The following is a 19,011-nucleotide window of genomic DNA, read 5'->3' on the forward strand; positions in this document are numbered from 1 at the left end:
TAGTTAACCCTTTCACCAGTGATCACCATATAACTGTTACAGGTGACGCTGGTTGGTTAGTTATTTTTTTATAGTTTCAGGGCACCCGCCATTTATTACCTAGTCTCACTAGTGTACCCCTAAATTTAGGGGTGTCTACTTTCCAAAATGGGGTCATTTGGGGGGGGTTTGTGCCATCTTGGCATTTTATGGCCTTCAAAACTGTAACGCCCTTAGAAAGCCTGAAGGCGGTGCTTGGTTTTCGGGGCCCCGTACGCGGCTAGGCTCCCAAAAAGTCCCACATATGTGGTATCCCCGTACTCAGGAGAAGCAGCAGAATTTATTTTGGGGTGTCATTTCACATATGCCCATAGCATGTGTGAGCAATATATCATTTAGTGACAACTTTGTGGAAAAAAAAAAAAAAAAAAAAAAAGTTTGTAATTTTCCCGCAACTTGTGGCAAAATATAAAATATTCCATGGACTCAACATGCCTCTCAGCAAATAGCTTGGGGTGTCTACTTTCTAAAATGGGGTCATTTGTGGGGGTTTTGTGCCATCTTGGCATTTTATGGCCTTCAAAACTGTAATAGGTAGTGAGAAGTGAACTCAAAAATTTACGCCCTTAGAAAGACTGAAGGCGGTGCTTGGTTTTTGGGGCCCCGTACGCGGCTAGGCTCCCAAAAAGTCCCACATATGTGGTATCCCCATACTCAGGAGAAGCAGCAGAATTTATTTTGGGGTGTCATTTCACATACGCCCATAGCATGTGTGAGCAATATATCATTTAGTGACAACTTTGTGTAAAAAAAAAAAAATTATTTTTTTTTTGTCATTATTCAATCGCTTGAGGCAAAAAAATAAAATATTCAATGGGCTCAACATGCCTCTTATCAATTTCCTTAGGGGGTCTACTTTCCAAAATGGGGTCATTTGGGGGGGTTTTGTACTGCCCTGCCATTTTAGCACCTCAAGAAATGAGATAGGCAGTCGTAAACTAAAAGCTGCGTAAATTCCAGAAAACGTACCTTAGTTTGTAGATGTGACAACTTTTGCGCAAACCAATAAATATACAATTATTGACTTTTTTTTTACCAAAGACATGTGGCTGAATACATTTTGGCCTAAATGTATGACTAAAATTGAGTTTATTGGATTTTTCTAATAACAAAAAGTAGAAAATATCATTTTTTTTCAAAATTTGCGGTCTTTTTACGTTTATATCGCAAAAAATAAAAATCGCAGAGGCAATCAAATACCATCAAAAGAAAGCTCTATTTGTGGGAAGAAAAGGACGCAAATTTTGTTTGGGTACAACATTGCATGACCGCGCAATTACCAGTTAAAGCAGCGCAGTGCCAAAGTGTAAAAAGACCTCTGGTCATTTACCAGCAAAATGGTCCGGTCTGAAAGTGGTTAAGGAAGGAAGGTAGTTTGCTGGGTATGTTTTTTTCCCCTAGAATTGGGTATATTGTAGCTACTCCTTTCTGTGAGGTGGCATGGTTATTGAGGAAAGACCATATTTTAACCGGGATTGAAGCTCTGAGTTGTGGATTGTGTAGCAGACACTTTTCTATTTGAATATATGTAGATCGCTCAGAATTCGGAAGCTGTAATTCATTACTTAACTGAGAAAAAGACTTTAATGAGCCCCGTTGGAAGAAGGAACCAAGTTTGATATCCCCACCCAAATTCCAGTCGTGTATTTGTACGCCAGGAATTAATGTTGGTATAATTGTTAGAGGAGGGTTTAACACCGTGATTGGAGTTTTATCCCATTTGTATGTGATGATTCTCTGCCAAGAGTGTAGCGTCGCTTTCACCGTTGGTGGGTATTGAGCTGTAATTGTGGACTTAATTTTCCTACTAAGTAACCAGAATTGCATATTAGGCTGTCGTGTGATGTCTTTCTCAATTTGTCCCCATAAAGTTTTAGGAGTAGGCAAGAACCATTCTTGCAATTGGGTCAAAAGAGTTACGTCATAATAATCCTGTAGATCAGGTACGGTCGCACCACCTATATTTCTATGTTTAATTAGTATATGGTATGCGCAACGGGATTTTTTGCCATTCCATAGATATTTTCCCAAACTGCTTTGTAAGGATTTAAAGTAGTATTTAGGGATACATATTGGAAGGGACCTGAGTTGATATAATAATTTTGGTAAGGTCATCATTTTGAAAGCTGCCAGGCGACCAGCCCATGTAAATTCGAATTTACTAAGTGTTGTCAGATCTGTTTCAAAATGTTTCTTAAATGGTAAAAAGTTTGTTTTAAATAACTGTTTTGTTTTGTTAGTGAGAGTGATTCCTAAGTAAGAAATCCCTTCGTCTTTCCAGTGGTAGGGGTATTTATTAGACAATAACTGCCTGGTTGTGTTATCTAATCCTAGGTCTAAAATATTGGACTTAGTTTCATTGATTTTATAATATGATGCTGCTCCAAATGTCGTTAGTATATTTTGGAGATTCGGGAGAGATGAAATAGGATCAGACACTATAAGCACTATGTCATCTGCGAACAGACTTATTTTATTATCTATTTGCCCAATTTTTATACCAGATAGTTTTTTGTCAGATCGTATACGTTCTGCTAGAGGTTCGATGGCTAAATTAAATATTAAAGGAGATAAGGGGCAACCTTGTCGTGTTCCATTCGAGATGCCAAAGGGCCTAGACATCATATCATTTGTGTATACTCTCGCTGAGGGGCCCTTATACAGTGCAAAAATTGCCGATAAAATATTTCCATGAAAGCCGAATTTTAAAAGCACTGACTGTAAATAGCCCCAATGGACCCTATCAAACGCCTTCTCTGCATCCAAAGAAAGGAGCAGAGAAGGCGTTTGATGTCTCTCAGTGAAGTGTATAATATCAATCAGACGTCTTGTTGCATCTGAAGATTGTCGACCTTTAGTAAAGCCAGATTGATCTTTGTGAATGAGGTCTGGTATGTAGTTCATCAGTCGATTCGCTATTGCTTTGGCGTATATTTTGATGTCAATGTTCAATAATGAAATCGGTCTGAAATTTTGGGGAGCATTGGGATCTTTGCCTGGTTTCGGCAGTGTTATGATCAAGGCCTGAAGCATCTCAGCCGGAAATTCTGATTTGGATGCCGCTTCGTTAAAAAGTGAGCATAAGTGGGGAGCCAGTATATCTCGAAGTAATTTATAGTATTCTCCTATCATTCCATCTGGGCCCGGAGATTTATTGTTGGGCAGGGAGTCTATAGTTCTAGCAATTTCTTCCACTGAAAATGGGACGTTAAGATCAGAGATTTGATCAGTAGTTAATGATGGGAGACTAATAGTATCTAAGAAATCACTTATTATCTTTGGGGTAGGTGTGGGAGTTTGAGAATCATCTTTAAGATTGTAAAGGGAGCTATAACAGCTAAATGCATTCGCTATGTCTTGGGGGTCTTGCAATTTTTCTCTAGTAATAGGGTGGTATAGATATGGAATCTTTGATTTGGAATATCTGCCTTTGATCCGAAGTGCCATGTTTTTTCCTGCTTTGTTGCTAGTATGGTAATATTTAGCTTTAAGTTTTCTAGTATGTTTTTCAAATGTATCCAATAAAGTCGTTCTGAGTTCCTGTCGTAATATTTGTAGTTTAGTTTTCAGTTGTTGTGATGGGTGAGATTGGTTTTGGGAATCTAATGTTTTAATGTCAGCAGTAAGTTTCTCGATGAGTTTCGTTTTATTTTTCCTGAATTGAGCATTCAGTTGCATTAGGATTCCCCTACTAAATGCTTTATGAGCACCCCATAGGGTGGCGGAGTCTGACACCGATCCCACATTATATTTAAAGAATTCAGTTATCTGGTTTTGTATAGCTGTAGCATAGGTAGGCATTTTGGTAAGATATGCATTTGTTCTCCATAGAAAATGGGTAGTTTGAGAGTGTTTAGGTAGAATAGTCATACTAATTGGGGCATGATCAGTCCAAGTGATGGGTGCAATGTCAGACTCCCTCACCCGCTGCAATAACCACTTATCCGTAAAAATATAATCGATACGAGTATAGGTATTATGTACCAGGGAATGATATGTGTACTCACGATCTCCAGGATGATGGCATCTCCATACATCATAGAGATCGCTTTTATTCAAAAAAAATTTAAGTGCACAGTTGGTTCTGGTTTTGGGATTAGAAGTGTCTAGTTCTTGTTCATGTATTGTGTTGAAGTCTCCACAAATTATTAAGGCACCTTTTCGGCATTTACCTATTTTTCTCATCAGGCCATTCAGAAAATGGGATTGCCTTTTATTAGGCGCATACACATTTACCAATGTAGTAAGTGTATTATCAATGGTACATATTAATATGAGGTATCGTCCATTGGTATCTACAATAGATTCATGCAATTGAAAATTAACTGAATGATGTATGGCAATAAGTACTCCTCTTTTTTTCTGTTGGCCTGATGCTGTAAATATGTGAGGAAAGTTCTTATGGGTGCAAGTGGGAGTAGCGCCTGTTTTGAAATGGGTTTCTTGTATACACAATATTTGACATCGCTGGGTGTTAGCCATTTGCCACATCGACGCTCTTTTTGCTGGATGGTTAAGACCATTAGTATTTAAAGATATTAACTTTATACTCATAAAAGGATATTAATAAGATGGAAAAAGTAAGTACATACTAGCCTGATAATAGCTTTAAATTCTACTTCCATGTGAACAATCTGTAGTCTGAAATGACTATGAATGTCCAAAAATTTAGTGACTGAAAAGTTTTGATTCAAATTTTGTAGGTTCACAACATACCTGTCTCTTTGAATGCTATGAGTTGTGTATAGGATACTGTGAAGAAAAAAATAAAAGTAAAAGCACAAACAAAAATATAACCAAACATTAAACTTAACTTGCAGTGGTAAACATTTCAATGTATACTGCAACATTAGAATGGGGAATTAGTTCAAAGGTCAGCTGTTCCAAAGATTTAGTATCGCACGGCACGGCGGGCAAGCTGATAGATCGGTTTCCTATAGATAGGATTGTATTTTGACCGGATCTAGTCAATTAAATCTAATGCCATTGTGGCGTAAGTTTCTCCAGATTCTTCTTAGCTCCAATAGGTGGAGTTGGTTCGGGGATAATACCCCATGCGTGAAGTAACTTAATGCCTTGTTCCACAGAAGTGATTGTATGGTAGGTGTCGTTCTTCTGTATCAGTAGTTTAGATGGTTGTTTCCAACTGTATTCAATTTTATGATTACGCAGAGCTTTTGTAATCGTGGAAAGTTGTCTTCTCATATCTAGAGTATGTTTAGACAAGTCAGCATAAATCTGGATTGTATTATATGGTTGTGGAAGTTGTCCTAGATGTCGCACTTTATATAGGATTTGTTCTTTAACATGGTAGAAGTGTACTCTAAGTAGTACATCACGTGGTATCTGTGGAGGGAGAAATGACGGTTTCGGAATCCGATGGATACGATCAATTGTGAGCTCTAAGGCTGGTATAGCTGGCAGCAAGTTCGAGAATAAGTCAGTGGCATATTTATTAAGATCAGACTGCTGTATATTTTCAGGGATACCCCTGATTTTGAGATTGTTCTTCCTTGAGCGGTCTTCTAAATCTGCGATATTAAATTTAAGCCACTCTTTTTCAGCTTTATTTTCTTCATGAGCATCTATTAAATCATTAATAGTATTGGTCATGTCTCCCATAGAGTTCTCAATAGTGTGTACTCTTTCACCTAAGGAGTTCACTGCTTTGGAGAATTGATTTGTGAGTTGTAAAATATCCGTATGAAGCGAAGTATGTAAAGTTAATAGCATTTCTTTTAATTGGGTGTCCAGAATAGGCTGGTTATTAGTGGGGAATGCGGCTATAGGTGAAGCTATAGGAGTTATGACTGTGTTATCTTGACTAATATGAGGTATTTTATAGCTTACCTCCTGGCCTGTGAAATCCAGTTTGATACGAGTTTTAGCCGGGCTGCGACATGTAGGGCTGAGGTAAGCTTCCTCATGAGGAGATTCCAGATGTGTTTTCTGAGGTGATTCTTCTAGAGCAGCATCAGGCCTGTCAATGTATTGCACTCTCCCTGAGGAGGCTGTTGCTGGTACAGCAGCTGTGAGAGGATCTGTGCCATCTTTTTTTCTCCCTCCCGCTGACTGAGAGGAGAATGTCGTTAGTTTTTTCATTTTCCGTTCGTCTTTCCGCTTTTTTGACATCACCTTCGGATTCAGGAACTCTTCCGTTGTCTGTTCGTATCTTTTTTACCGATATTCGCTGTGAATTGTCGCTAATATGCCCGTTCGTGTCACAGAGCTCTCTCACAGAGCTTCCATTCAGCTCATGCGCTGGCCACGCCCCTCGAACTACAAACTTTTAACAAGATGGTATCTGACCCCAGAGAGAACGCATACATTTCAAGTGGAGGGATCACCACTATGCTGGAAAAACTGTAAACAAAGGGCTTCAATAGTACACATATGGTGGAAATGCCCGAAAATAAAGGAGTACTGGCAAGAAATAGTGAGCCTAATAAAGGAGATAACAGATGAGAAAATAGAAAATAATATACAGGTTTGCCTGTTCCTTGTCTCCAAAATGCCAAAGAAACAATATATGAAAACAATTATCCCAAAACTTCTGAATGCAGTGAAGAGGTTGATCCCAAAAAACTGATTAAATGGTGAAAAACCAGCTATAAAAGAATGGTTTGAACAAATAGAGTATTACAATAAAATGGAATCCCTGGGCAGCAGAGACAAAGGTCAATATGAAAATTATGTCAGCACATGGGAAAGCTGGGAAAAATGTAAGTCCTCAGATAAATTTCTGGAGAAGATGATGGAGGGCAGAGGACTGTGAGCTAGGAACAAAAGGGATACAGAATAAAACAAACCGGGGAGGGGGGGGGGGGGGGGGGGGTAAGGGAGGAGGGGGAATGGGAGGGAGGGATGGAGGGAAGGGGTGGTAAGAAATAGAAAGATAATATATGGAAGTCTCTTTCTGTATTGTATGTAATTAAAAATTGAATATATTATAACAATTAAATAAGTTATAGCAGAACAAACCACTATGATGTGAAAACGAGAAGGGACAAAATTGAGTCCATATTGTAGCGTATCAGCAGATAGGAATCTGATTGCTTTAAGAACACCCCCCCCCCCCCCCCCAGTTCGGTTTGCACCAGAACCTACGAACGGACCGAAAATTTGCAAAACTTTACAACCCCGTTAAAGTCTATGGGACTGGAACATTCAAAGTATAAAGTGCTCATTTTAATGGCCTGCAGGGAGATGTAGCTGCACAAAGCTGGGACGTATAGATATACTGATCATACTGCATCTAGCAGAATCAACTGCCTGCTTGTAGTATTATTTGTATGAGAACACCAGCACCAACACCCATTGTATTCATGTAAAGCTTTAGGTGCACACTGTGCAAAGGACACTAAAACAAAATACTGCAGCTGCCTGCCTGTATTTGTACGAGAACATTGGCAATGGTATTCAGGTAAAGCTTTAGGTGCATACTGTGCAAAGGACACTAAAACAAAATACTGCAGCTCCCTGCCTGTATATGTATGAGAACACTGGCAATTGTATTCAGGTAAAGCTTTAGGTGCACACTGTGCAAAGGACATTAAAACAAAATATTGCAGCTCCTGCTATCTGTATTTGTATGAAAACACCAGCAAATGTATTCAGGTAAAGCTTTAGGTGCACAGTGTGCAAGGGACACTAAAACAAAATACTGTAGCTCCTGCCTGTATTTGTATGAGGACGCTGACAATTGTATTCAGGTAAAGCTTTAGGTGCACGCTGTGCAAAGGACACTTAAACAAAATACTGTAGCTCCTGCCTGTATTTGTATGAGGACGCTGACAATTGTATTCAGGTAAAGTTTTAGGTGCACGCTGTGCAAAGGACACTAAAACAAAATACTGCAGCTCCCTGCCTGTATTTATATGAGAACGCCAGCATTTGTATTCAGGTAAAGCTTTAGGTGCACACTGTGCAAAGGACACTAAAATAAAATACTGCAGCTCCTGCCTGTATTTGTATGAGAACGCCGGCAATTGTATTCAGGTAAAGCTTTAGGTGCACACTGTGCAAAGAACACAAAAAACATAATACTGCAGCTTCCTGCCTGTATTTGTATGAGAACACCGACAATTGTATTCAGGTAAAGCTGTAGGTGCACACTGTGCAAAGGACACTAAAACAAAATACTGCAGCTCCCTGCCTGTATTTGTATGAAAATGCCAGCAATTTTATTCAGGTAAAGCTTTAGGTGCACACTGTGCAAAGGACACAGTACGCTAAGTGAAAATAGTGCAGCTCCCTGCCTGTCAGTATATTTTGAAGAGAATAACAGGAACGGATCTAGCTAAACTGAATACAGTGTATAAGTGTAAAGGCTGGCCGGAGGCCTGTATTTGTAGGAGGAGTCTGAGAGGGCTATTTAATCCTCCTCCTCTGTCAGGGCCAGTGTTGTCTGCATTTATGGGTGGACGCATGTCACTTCCGGCCACTTTTCGGAGCAGCGGTCGGCCGTGGCAATGGTCCCCCGCGTCATCCCTGGGTTCCACCGCCCTGCCATCCTCCCTTTCAGCCCCATGTTCCAGCATCATGGGGGGTGGCAGCCATCCGCTTCTCCCGGCGTTCATGCCGGGGGGCAGTCCATCCATCCATCCACCCACGGCTCCATCTGGCTAGCGGCTAGCGTGCCGCCCACCCGCTTCTACCGCTGCTCATGCCAGGGGGAGCGGGGGTGCATCCATCCTACCATGTTCCGCCTCACACTCTCCCCTCTCCCCGTGCATCTAGCTCCACGAGGGAGCCGCCCGCCAGCTCCTCTCTCCCCAGGTTTTTATTTGTTCCACGTGGCGGCCGGTGTGGGGGGGTGGCTCCATTCCCCATGCACATCTATCCCCACGAGGGAGCCGCACGCCTGGTGGGTCCCCGCTGCTGATGGGGGGGATGGGCGGTTGTCCGCCCGTCGCTCCTTTCCTCCCCACAAAACTGGCATCTCTGCAGAAGTGACAGAGGATGTCAGACCACCCACAGCAGTCATGGCAACGGGCAGACGTGAGGTGACAGGTCTGCCAGGTTTTCCGTTTTACTTGTTAATTTACTTTCTTTGGTGTTTCTATCGCAGCCAGCGTTCTGCCCAGCATTTTTGTCATAGCATTCTGCCCAGCATTTCTGTCATAGCGTTCTGCCCAGCATTTCTGTCATAGCATTCTGTCCAGCATTTTTCTGTCATAGCGTTCTGTCAGGCGTTTTTCTTTCCTGTCATAGCGTTCGGTCCAGCATTTCGGTCATAGCGTTCGGTCTAGCATTTTCCGCCATATCGTTCGGTCCAGCATTTCTGTCATAGTGTTCGGTCGAGCATTTTCTGTCATATCGTTCGGTCCAGCATTTTCCGCCATAGCGTTCGGTCCAGCATTTTCTGTCATAGCATTCTATGCAGCATTTTTCTGTCATAGCATTCGGTCCAGTATATCTGTAATATCATTCTGTCCAGCATTTCTGTCATAGCGTTCTGTCCAGTATTTTCCATCATAGCGTTCAGTCCAGCATTTTTCTGTCATAGCGTTCTGTCCAGCATTTCTGTCATAGTGTTCTGTCCAGCATGGTGGTCATAGTGTTTCTGTCCCTGGATTCCTGTCATAGCATTCTGCCCCAGCATGTCTGTCATAGCTTTTCTGCCCTTGGATTTCCGTCATAGCATTTCTGCCCCTGGATTTCTGTTATAGCGTTTCTGCCCTTGGATTTCTGTCATAGCGTTTCTGCCTCTGGAATTCTGTCATAGCATTCTGCCCCGGCATGTCTGCCATAGCGTTCTGCCCCGGCATGTCTGTCATAGCGTTCTGCCCCGGCATGTCTGTCATAGCATTCTGCCCCAGCATGTCTGTCATAGCATTCTGCCCAGCATTTCTGTCATAGCGTTCTGCCCAGCATTTCTCGTCATAGCGTTCTGCCCAGCATTTCTGCCATAGCATTCTGTCCAGCATTTTTCTGTGATAGCGTTCTGTCAGGTGTTTTTTTTATGTCATAGCGTTTGGTCCCGCATTTCAGTCATAGCGGTCGGTCTAGCATTTTCCACCATATCGTTCGGTCCAGCATTTCTGTCATAGCGTTCGGTCCAGCATTTTCTGTCATAGCGTTCTGTCCAGCATTTTCTGTCATAGCGTTCTATCCAGCATTTTGTCTGTCATAGCATTCGGTCCAGTATCGTTCTGTCCAGCATTTCTGTCATAGCGTTCTGTCCAGTATTTTCCATCATAGCGTTCAGTCCAGCATTTTTCTGTCATAACGTTCAGTCCAGCATTTCTGTCATAGCGTTCTGTCCAGCATGGTGGTCATAGTGTTTCTGCCCCTGGATTCCTGTCATAGCGTTCAGTCCAGCATTTCTGTCATAGCGTTCTGTCCAGCATGGCGGTCATAGTGTTTCTGCCCCTGGATTCCTGTCATAGCATTCTGCCCCGGCATGTCTGTCATTGCTTTTCTGCCCCTGGATTTCCGTCATAGCGTTTCTGCCCCTGGATTTCTGTTATAGCGTTTCTGCCCTTGGATTTCTGTCATAGCGTTTCTGCCTCTGGATCTCTGTCATAGCGTTTCTGCCCCTGGGTTTCTGTCACAGCGTTCTGCCCCAGCATGTCTGTCACAGCGTTCTGCCCCAGCATTTCTGTCAAAGCGTGCTGCTCTTCATTTCTGTCATAGTGTTCTTCCCAGCATGTTTGTGTTAGCATTCTGCCCCAGAACTTCAGTCATAGCATTCTGCCCCAGGATTTCTGTCATAGCATTCTGCCCCAGGATTTCTGTCATAGCGTTTCTCCCTCAGGGTTGCTGTCATAGCGTTTCTGCCTCAGGGTTGCTGTCATAGCGTTTCTGCCCCAGGATTTCTGTCAGTGTTTTCCCCAGGTTTTCTGTCACAGTGTTCATCCCCAGCATTTCTGTCGGTGTTCTGCCCCAGCATTTCTGTCACAGTGTTCCGACCCAGCATGCTGTCTAGCATTTCTGTCACAGCATCTGCCCCAGGGTTTCTGTTATAGCGTTTTCTGACCCAGGATTTCTGCCATAGCGTTCTGTCCCAGCATTTCCTTCATAAGCGTTCAGCCCCGGCATTTCTGTCTTTGGGTTCTGCCCCAGAATTTCTGTCTTTGCGTTCTGTCCCAGCATTTCTGTGTTTGAGTTCTGCCTCAGTATTTCTGTCATAGTGTTCTTCCCTAGCATTTCTATCATTGCGTGCATTTCTGTCATAGTGTTCTGCCCAGATTTTTCTGGCTCAGCGTTTCAGTCTCAGTATTTCTGGCTCGTCCTTCAGTCTCTGTATTCTGGCTCGTCGTTCAGTCTTAGCATTTCGGTCATAGCGTTTCAGCACCAGGATTTCTGTCATTGCATTTCAGTCTCAGTGTGGTTCTGTCATTACATTTCTGGCCAGGATTTCTGACGTTGCATTGCTGTCTCAGCTTTCTGTCATAGCGTTTCTGCCTCAGGATTTCTGTCATTGCATTTCTGCCTCAACGTTTCCATCTTAGTATTGCTGTCATTGCGGTTCTGCCCCTGAATTTCTGTCACTACGTTTCTGCGTCAGCATTAAGTTTCAGCGTCTCTGTCATGGTGTTTTTTCTGTCATGGCGTTTTTTCTGTCATGGCGTTTTTTCTGTCATGGCGTTTTTGTGTTTCTGTCAGTATTTCTGTCATATCATTTCTGTCATAGCATCTCATCGTATCTATGTTCAGGTTTGTAACTGGGTCAGTTAGCTAGTGCTCACACGTCAGGATCTGTCACGTCTACAGATCCATACGGGTTGAGGTTTTGTTTGTTAATTGATTGTTGTCCACAATCTTCTCGCCCGTATACCATACGTCATACGATGCATGTTCATTCACCACACCTATACGACTACCCACCGCGGTCTATGGGTACACTAGCCCTGAGTTTTCAGTTAATTACCTGTCTTTGCACTGCAGGTTACGCAGGCTCACTTACTACGTACACAAGGGTGTGGGGGGGTCCGTCATCGGGTTCATTTATGTGCAGTAGTCTTGAGATTTCTGATTATGTTCATTCTTAGGTAGGTACAGAGGGGCGTTGTTGTTTTCATGTCTGGTTGTCTGTCATTTCTCTAATTTTGTGTTTTTCAGGTGGAGCCTTCTTGGCATCCATACCGATATCAACCATGCTTGCACTCACTTCCATCAGCCCTACCCACTGTTGGGGCTAGTTGATTGGTGCTGATGTTGTTTTGCCACTGGGCTCACCCTTGGGTTAGAAGCAGTCGTCAATTTTTCTTTAGTTGACATCCTGTTGCATAGAGGCCCTGGTTAATGCCCATGGATGTATAGTCTCTCTCAGGGTGTGTGCTAAGCCACATCCCCTTGACGGTCCGTTGGTGGTAGATTTTGACAAACGTCGACATGATTCTGGATTCCACTCTTGGCTCTGATCTTGTCTGGCATGTTGCCTGGAGTACTGCTCAGGGACGTCAGTCAAGTTGTCCTTTCCGATCCCCAGCCTGTTCCAGGTAGGGGAGGTTTCAGTCACTTTGGGTATGTCTGTATCATGCCATGGGACTTATTTCCCTGGGATGGAGTCTTGCCCTCCCTCCTCGGTTCAGCGTTCAGACTTGGTTGTTAGGTCTCAGACTGAAGCATGACCCAATCATTTCGGTGGGACCCGTGTCCTGTGTCTGGCATGGTTTCTCTATGTTGACGATGTTATTGCCATGGCGCATGGGCCTTATCAGCTTACACCATCGCATCCATCAGGTTTCCAGCATTGGTCTTTTTGCACTCACCCTCTCACTTCCCCATACCAAGTATGGGTAGGCCAGGGATTGAGGCGGGCATGTCACTGAGCTATTTCACTGGTGTCTGCTTGAAGTATTCTGATCTTTTCAGCCATCTTTTGCAGGCGTTCCTCGGGCCAGGCCTTGCTTCTTTCCCCCACTTATCCTCTCATTTTACAAGCAGTTCAGTCTCATGTCTGGGTTGTCTCGGGTATCAGGCTCAATCCAATCTTTCACGGGATGTTCAGTTGGGTTCGGGGTAGTTTCGCTGGTTCTATAGGGGTTCCTTCTCATCGCCAAGTCAGGATTCATTGGATTTCTCTTGTCACAGCGGATACTTATCGGATACTTACTGTTGCTATTCGGGCACACAATGTTATACGCGTTGGCTCATTACCTTCCCTTCTTCACCTAAATTTGTGTCTTTTTGCCCTCTTTTCAGGCATACTGACCAGCTAGGCAAAGGCACACCTCAGGCCTTGGTTCTTAGGAATATCGCATTTCCCGCTTGAAGACTCTGACTACAAGTGTAAAGGCTGGCCGCAGGTATTTGTAGGAGGAGCCTGAGAGGGCTATTTAATCCTCCTCCTCTGTCAGGGCCAGTGTTGTCGGCATTTATGGGTTCCCACCCACCCATTTCCCCAGCCTTACATACATACTCATAGTATTTTCTTATTCTAACATTCAGGATATGCCCTCTTTTCAGGCATACTGACCAGCTAGGTCAAGGCACACCTCAGGCCTTGGTTCTTAGGAATATCACATTTCCCGCTTGAAGACTCTGACTACAAATATATATACACCACACCTGGGATGCATATATATCCCCTATACACTGTAACTGAAGCTAACTGACTCGCCTGCCTATTCTATCTAACTTAAATCAAATGACACTGTCTCTCTGTCTATCTTTCTCTGCCACTGCAACACACTACACAAGGTTGCCACGCAGGCCACACAGGTGGCTTTATATAGTGGGGGGCGTGTACTAAACCCTCTGAGATGGAATTGGCCAAAGCCAGCCTGGCTTTGGCCAATCATGGCTCTCCGTTTTTTCTGCACTGTGATTGGCCAAGCATGCACTATGACCCACATGCTTTGGCCAATCAGCAGCCAGCAATGCACTGCCGCAGTGAATTATGGGCCGTGACGCGCCATTCAAATTTGGCACGAACGGCCCATAACGTTCGGAATTCGCTGAACGGGTGAGCAGACGATGTTCGAGTCGAACATGGGTTCGACTCGAACACTAAGCTCATCCCTGGTCTTGACCTGGTTTAACATTTACTGTATTTTTGTGGTGGTGGTGGTGGATTGACTTCTGCCATGTTTTCTTGTCATCTTTCTTTACAGGATCAGATCTGTGCCTTGTGTGGATACTGGGGCACTTGTTCGTGGGGGGGGGCAAAGCGGGCTGAGGTTCGACCTAATGGCCGCCAGTTGGGTTTTTTGAGATAGGTGGACATTGTTAGGTGGGTTGTTATCTCGGGCATGTTATGGTGTAGGGTCTTTCCAAAAGTACACCAATTTTAGCCCAGCTAGACAAGGTTGTGTTGCGCAGCTGGGGATTATTGAGTATAATGGTGATACCCAAGCTAAATGGGGTTATGGGAGGCCTCCTAAAACCAACAACCTAGTTCTAGTAATACATTACGGGTAATGGTTTTTGATTGTTGACGTTAAAGAGATTTTAATATTGATTTGTTAATAAAATGGCCACATTTTCTCCAGTTCAGTGTCAAGTGTAATTTGTGTATAACAAAGTTTGGGAATGTTTTGGATTGATAAGCAGATGGTTATATATCTGGGGTACCCTAGCCATGCAGAATCAGGGGAGCCCTAAACGTGTCCCTTGCCACCAAAATGCAGCGCTCACTTGTTACCAAGTAGCAGCTTGTTATTGTCACCAGAGATGCAGCGCTGACTTGTCACCAAGTGCAGCTTGTTACTTGCAACCAGAGATGCAGCGCTGACTTGTCACCAGATGCAGCTTGTTACTTGTCACCAGAGATGCAGCGCTGACTTGTCACCGAGATGCAGTTTGTTACTTGCCACCAGAGATGCAGTGCTCACTTGTCACCAAAATGAAGCTTGTTACTTGTCACCCAAAGACATGCAGGTAGGCTAATTGGCTTTTGTCCAAAATTGGCCCTAATATAGGAATGGGGACCTTGGATTGTGAGCTCCTTGAGGGTAGGGACCGATGTGAGTGTGCAATGTACAGGGCTAGGGACACTTGTAGACACTCACTCAGGTTGAACTGGATGGACTGGTGCCTTTATTCAACTTTACTAACTATGTAACTATGGAATGTGTTTCTTGGCAGCCTCCCAGTATGGCATATCTGGCTCCACTGGTGTGTGTCTCTAGTCTGGAATCAGAGTCCCCCTGTTGTCCCTGGTGTGTCCGCATCCAATGAACCTCACAATGGGGCATGGGGGGATGTAAAGAGGGATGCACAATAGTGTAGTATTTCCAAATGTTTATTGACAAAACAGTAAAAGTAAAATCAAGGTACTCACAATAAGAAGTATCAAACAGGCATATAACAAACGAGCTGCGAGCTCGCCCATGTCACTTCCGGTGCCTCGTGTTCCCACACATGTTCGTCACTGTCACATGACTTCATCAGGGGATAACTAGATTCATTGGGAAGTGTCTTTTTATGTGTGTTTTAATTGTCATTTAGCGGCCATTTTCCTGCAGCTTTGGAAGTCAACCACAGTTTTTTCACTTCATGTGCACACCATATGGATATATTTTCTATCACTTTTCTACAAAGTATTTTTTGGAGTGTTTAATATACTTTTATGGCCTTATTGATACACTTTTATTGTTTTATCCAAAGAAATCGCAGGGCATGCAACACGGTTTTATACTGCCTAGGACTGGATCTATATTGACCTTTGAACATTGCCTCTTTCAATCATATCTTCCATTGAGCACCTTTGTACTTTATTACGCACAGTGTTTATGTTCATAGAGCAGCACTACCTTCACTTTAAATAAGCTAAAAATATACTCCGCGTAAAATTCCAGGTGATTTCCTGAACCCAGGGAGCCTGCCATACAAGTAAATAGCTAAATGCCTGAGTAATCTTGTAAGCGCCATGTTTCATTGCATTGCTATTCCCCCCATCCCCCCCCCCCGCATGTGCACAAGTCATATGAAACAGTGATGCACAGAAGCACCGCTGTGTGCAAGAAAATGGCCGCATACAGCCATTCACTTGTATGGCACCTTTTATACGACACCTGTGGCTTCCTAAGTATGGGAAAACACCTTAAACTTTATGCTGTCCTTATTTTCAGATTCTTACTGTCCACTTGCATGAGGCCTAAAAAGGCAGGATGCTCCACTTGATGTTATTTGAGATCAGGCTCATACATTTTACATTGCTTTGAATTGCTGTTTTCTTTCCTTTCAGGTTTCTCAGCTATCCTGGATTGAGAGAAAAGTTGCTGCTGCTCTTTTTGGAAAGCCACCCACTGCAACTGTGGATGAGGCCTTGCACCATTTTCTTAAGGCAAATATTTATTGCTTGTTTTTAGGGCTGTTATTGATTAAAATTTTCGTGTTCAAGTAATCGATTTTTTTTTACTCGACTAATTTCAATTAATTATAAAATATAATTTTGATTAATTATAACATACAGATCCAACTACTTTTAGCTGATCTCCTTGCATTGTAACTCTGGATTAGTCAGTGGTAAATGTTGTATACACTATATACAATCACACTAGTTAGTTTCCGCAATCCATGATTTAACTTCATAGTTCACACAAATACGTTTTAAATTCAAACTGTAGCACTGACGTAAGTAATTTTTTTTCCACAGTAGCATGACAATCCCTCCACGTCCGGTCTAACTAATCACTCTCCCCTTATGGCATGGACCCAAACAGATGGTCATGCAAGTATCAAAGGGGTTAACACGGACCATAAACTTCTCTCACGTCTCCTTAGATCTCAGCAAGGATGCCAGGTCATGGGTAGAAAAAAAGTGCTCACTGCTTAAAGTGGAGGGCCACCCTGAAAAAAAAATATATTAAAAATAAAAAATAAATCATAAAAAAAAAAAAAAATGAAAACTTACCATAAATGCCTGTTGCTAGGCACATCATCCTAATCTGCCTCTTCCTCCTCCACGGAGATCTTCTTTCTTCTCTCCTCCGTGCAGCGTCTTCTGGGTAATGGGTCGCGCTGTGTTCTGGGAACTGTGTGTCCCAGAACACAGCGCACCCCATTCACAAAGCGCTGCACGACTCGTGCATGCGCAGTAGGAAACGGGCAGTGAAGCCGCAAGGCTCCACTGCCTGTTTCCCTTAGTTGAAATGGTGGCGCCGGGACCCGAGAGCCGAGGGACGGGTCAGCCTCGGGCGGCTGACATCGTGGGCGCCCTGGACAGGTAAGTGTGTTTATTAAGTCAGCAGCTACAGTGTTTGCAGCTGCTGACTTAAATTTTTTTTTTTTAACCGGCCCTCCTCTTTAAGTATAAGATTACATTTTTGTGTTAAAACACAAACTACTCACCTAGATGATAAAAACACAGCATGTAAAGCCAACAATCCTGTTAGTTCCGTAGGGCAGCAGCGGGTAACGTCATGCGTAGCTCCTCCTCCATACGCGTTACATTCAATCAGAATTTCAACGTCACCGGACTCCTCCGCCTCCCTGCTGTTTCTGGAGCGAGCGCTGCCGAAAAAGACCGAGCCAATTCTACTGTGTATTCGGCATGGCTCGGCTCGCAGTCCCGCCCAGTATGGGTGGGACTGCAAGCCGAGCCGAGTACACAGTAGAGTCGGCTCGGTCTTTTTCGGCAGCGTTGCTCCAGAAACAGCAGGGAGGCGGGACTACGAGTGGAGCCAAGCAGACGGCTCGGTCTTTTTTTAGCGCCGCTTGGTCTTTTTTGGCAGCGCTCACTCGGTCTGTCTCCGCGGCGGGATATTTAAACATGGGCAAGGCTGCAAACGGCGCTGGGGAGCTGGAAATGACACTGGCAAGCTGCAAATGACACTCTGGAAGGCTGCAAACAGCGGTGGGTAAGCTGCAAATGATACTGATCATTCTGAAATTATGGACAAGGCTGCAGATGCACACTGATAAGGCTGCATTGACGGGCATTTAAATGTAAGTTTTTTTTCCGTTAAACTTCCCTCCTAAAACTTTTTTCCTTAAAATGCCCTCCTAAACTTGGGGTGCGTGTTATACGCCGGTGCGTGTTATACCCCGATAAATACGGTATATTCTTTCAATTTGACATCGTTTTTTAACAATATAAATTCCCTCTTCTCATATACAAAACTCTCTTTATACTTATATCTTCCCTACCCCACCTCCCCCCCTCTCTCTTCTCCTCTCCCCCCTCCCCAAGCTCCTCCCTCCCTTTTTCCCCTTTCTCTCTTCTCTCTCTCCCCTTAACCTAGCCCTCCGCCATTTTCAAATATTTCGCTGTCTTTTTGAACTCCAGCCACCTTCCCCATATACTATAAAAGGCTTCTGCCTGATCCTCACTTCTGTATATGGTTTCCTCTATTGATCTTACCCATTCTATCCTTTCTATCCAATCTTTAATTAATGGTCGGTTAGGGGTTCTCCAGGCTTTTGGAATTAGGCTCTTGGCTGCCTTTAACATATGAGGTACCAATGTTTTTTTGTAATGCGCTAGGGTTTTGTCCGCATCGTGAAACAGGCACGCCCATGGTTCCTTCCTTACTTGTTCTCCTGTTATCTGGTGTATATTATCTATAATCTTTTCCCAATATGGTTGGATCTTTGGACAGTCCCACCATATATGTACAAAGATTCCGAGGGTATTACACCCCCCTCCAGCACGATACTGAGGTCTCTGCTCTGATTTTCTGTGCTCTTTGTGGGACTATATACCATCTTGCCAGCAATTTATAAGACATTTCCACTGTCCTGATATCTCTAGAGGTAGTGCACACGGTTCTCAAGATCCTACTTCTATGGTCGTCATGCCGTAGGGCTCCCAACTTTTCCTCCCATTTCCTCAGATAGGGTGGGTCCCTAGGACCTCCCTCTTCTCCCAAAATTTTATATATTTTTGATATAGTCTGTCTCCAACACCCAGAGGAGGAGAGAAATCTTTCCATAGGTCTCAGGTCCTCCCCTCCTCGGAGTGGCGGAGGCAGTGCCCGTACGAAATGCTGTATTTGTGTGTGCCTCCAATTATCTAACGGCCTATTTCCCCACTTCATTCAAAGTGCATAGTCTATTTCCATACATCACATCTTTTAA

At 43.6% G+C, this 19,011-nt stretch overlaps 1 protein-coding gene across 1 annotated transcript in view; it reads left to right on the forward strand.

Annotated features, from left to right (window-relative positions):
* The window catches only part of RMDN2 (regulator of microtubule dynamics 2), a 649,991-nt gene that overhangs the window by 490,644 nt on the left and 140,336 nt on the right, over positions 1-19,011 (forward strand). The window contains exon 7 of the mRNA XM_077486505.1: positions 16,178-16,276. Coding sequence (XP_077342631.1) covers positions 16,178-16,276 — 99 coding nt within the window. The remainder of the gene's footprint in view (positions 1-16,177; positions 16,277-19,011) is intronic.

Source organism: Lithobates pipiens, unplaced genomic scaffold, assembly GCF_037356315.1.
Source record: "Lithobates pipiens isolate NorthernLeopardFrog02 unplaced genomic scaffold, aLitPip1_a1.2 Scaffold_18, whole genome shotgun sequence".
Lineage (NCBI taxonomy): Eukaryota > Metazoa > Chordata > Amphibia > Anura > Ranidae > Lithobates > Lithobates pipiens.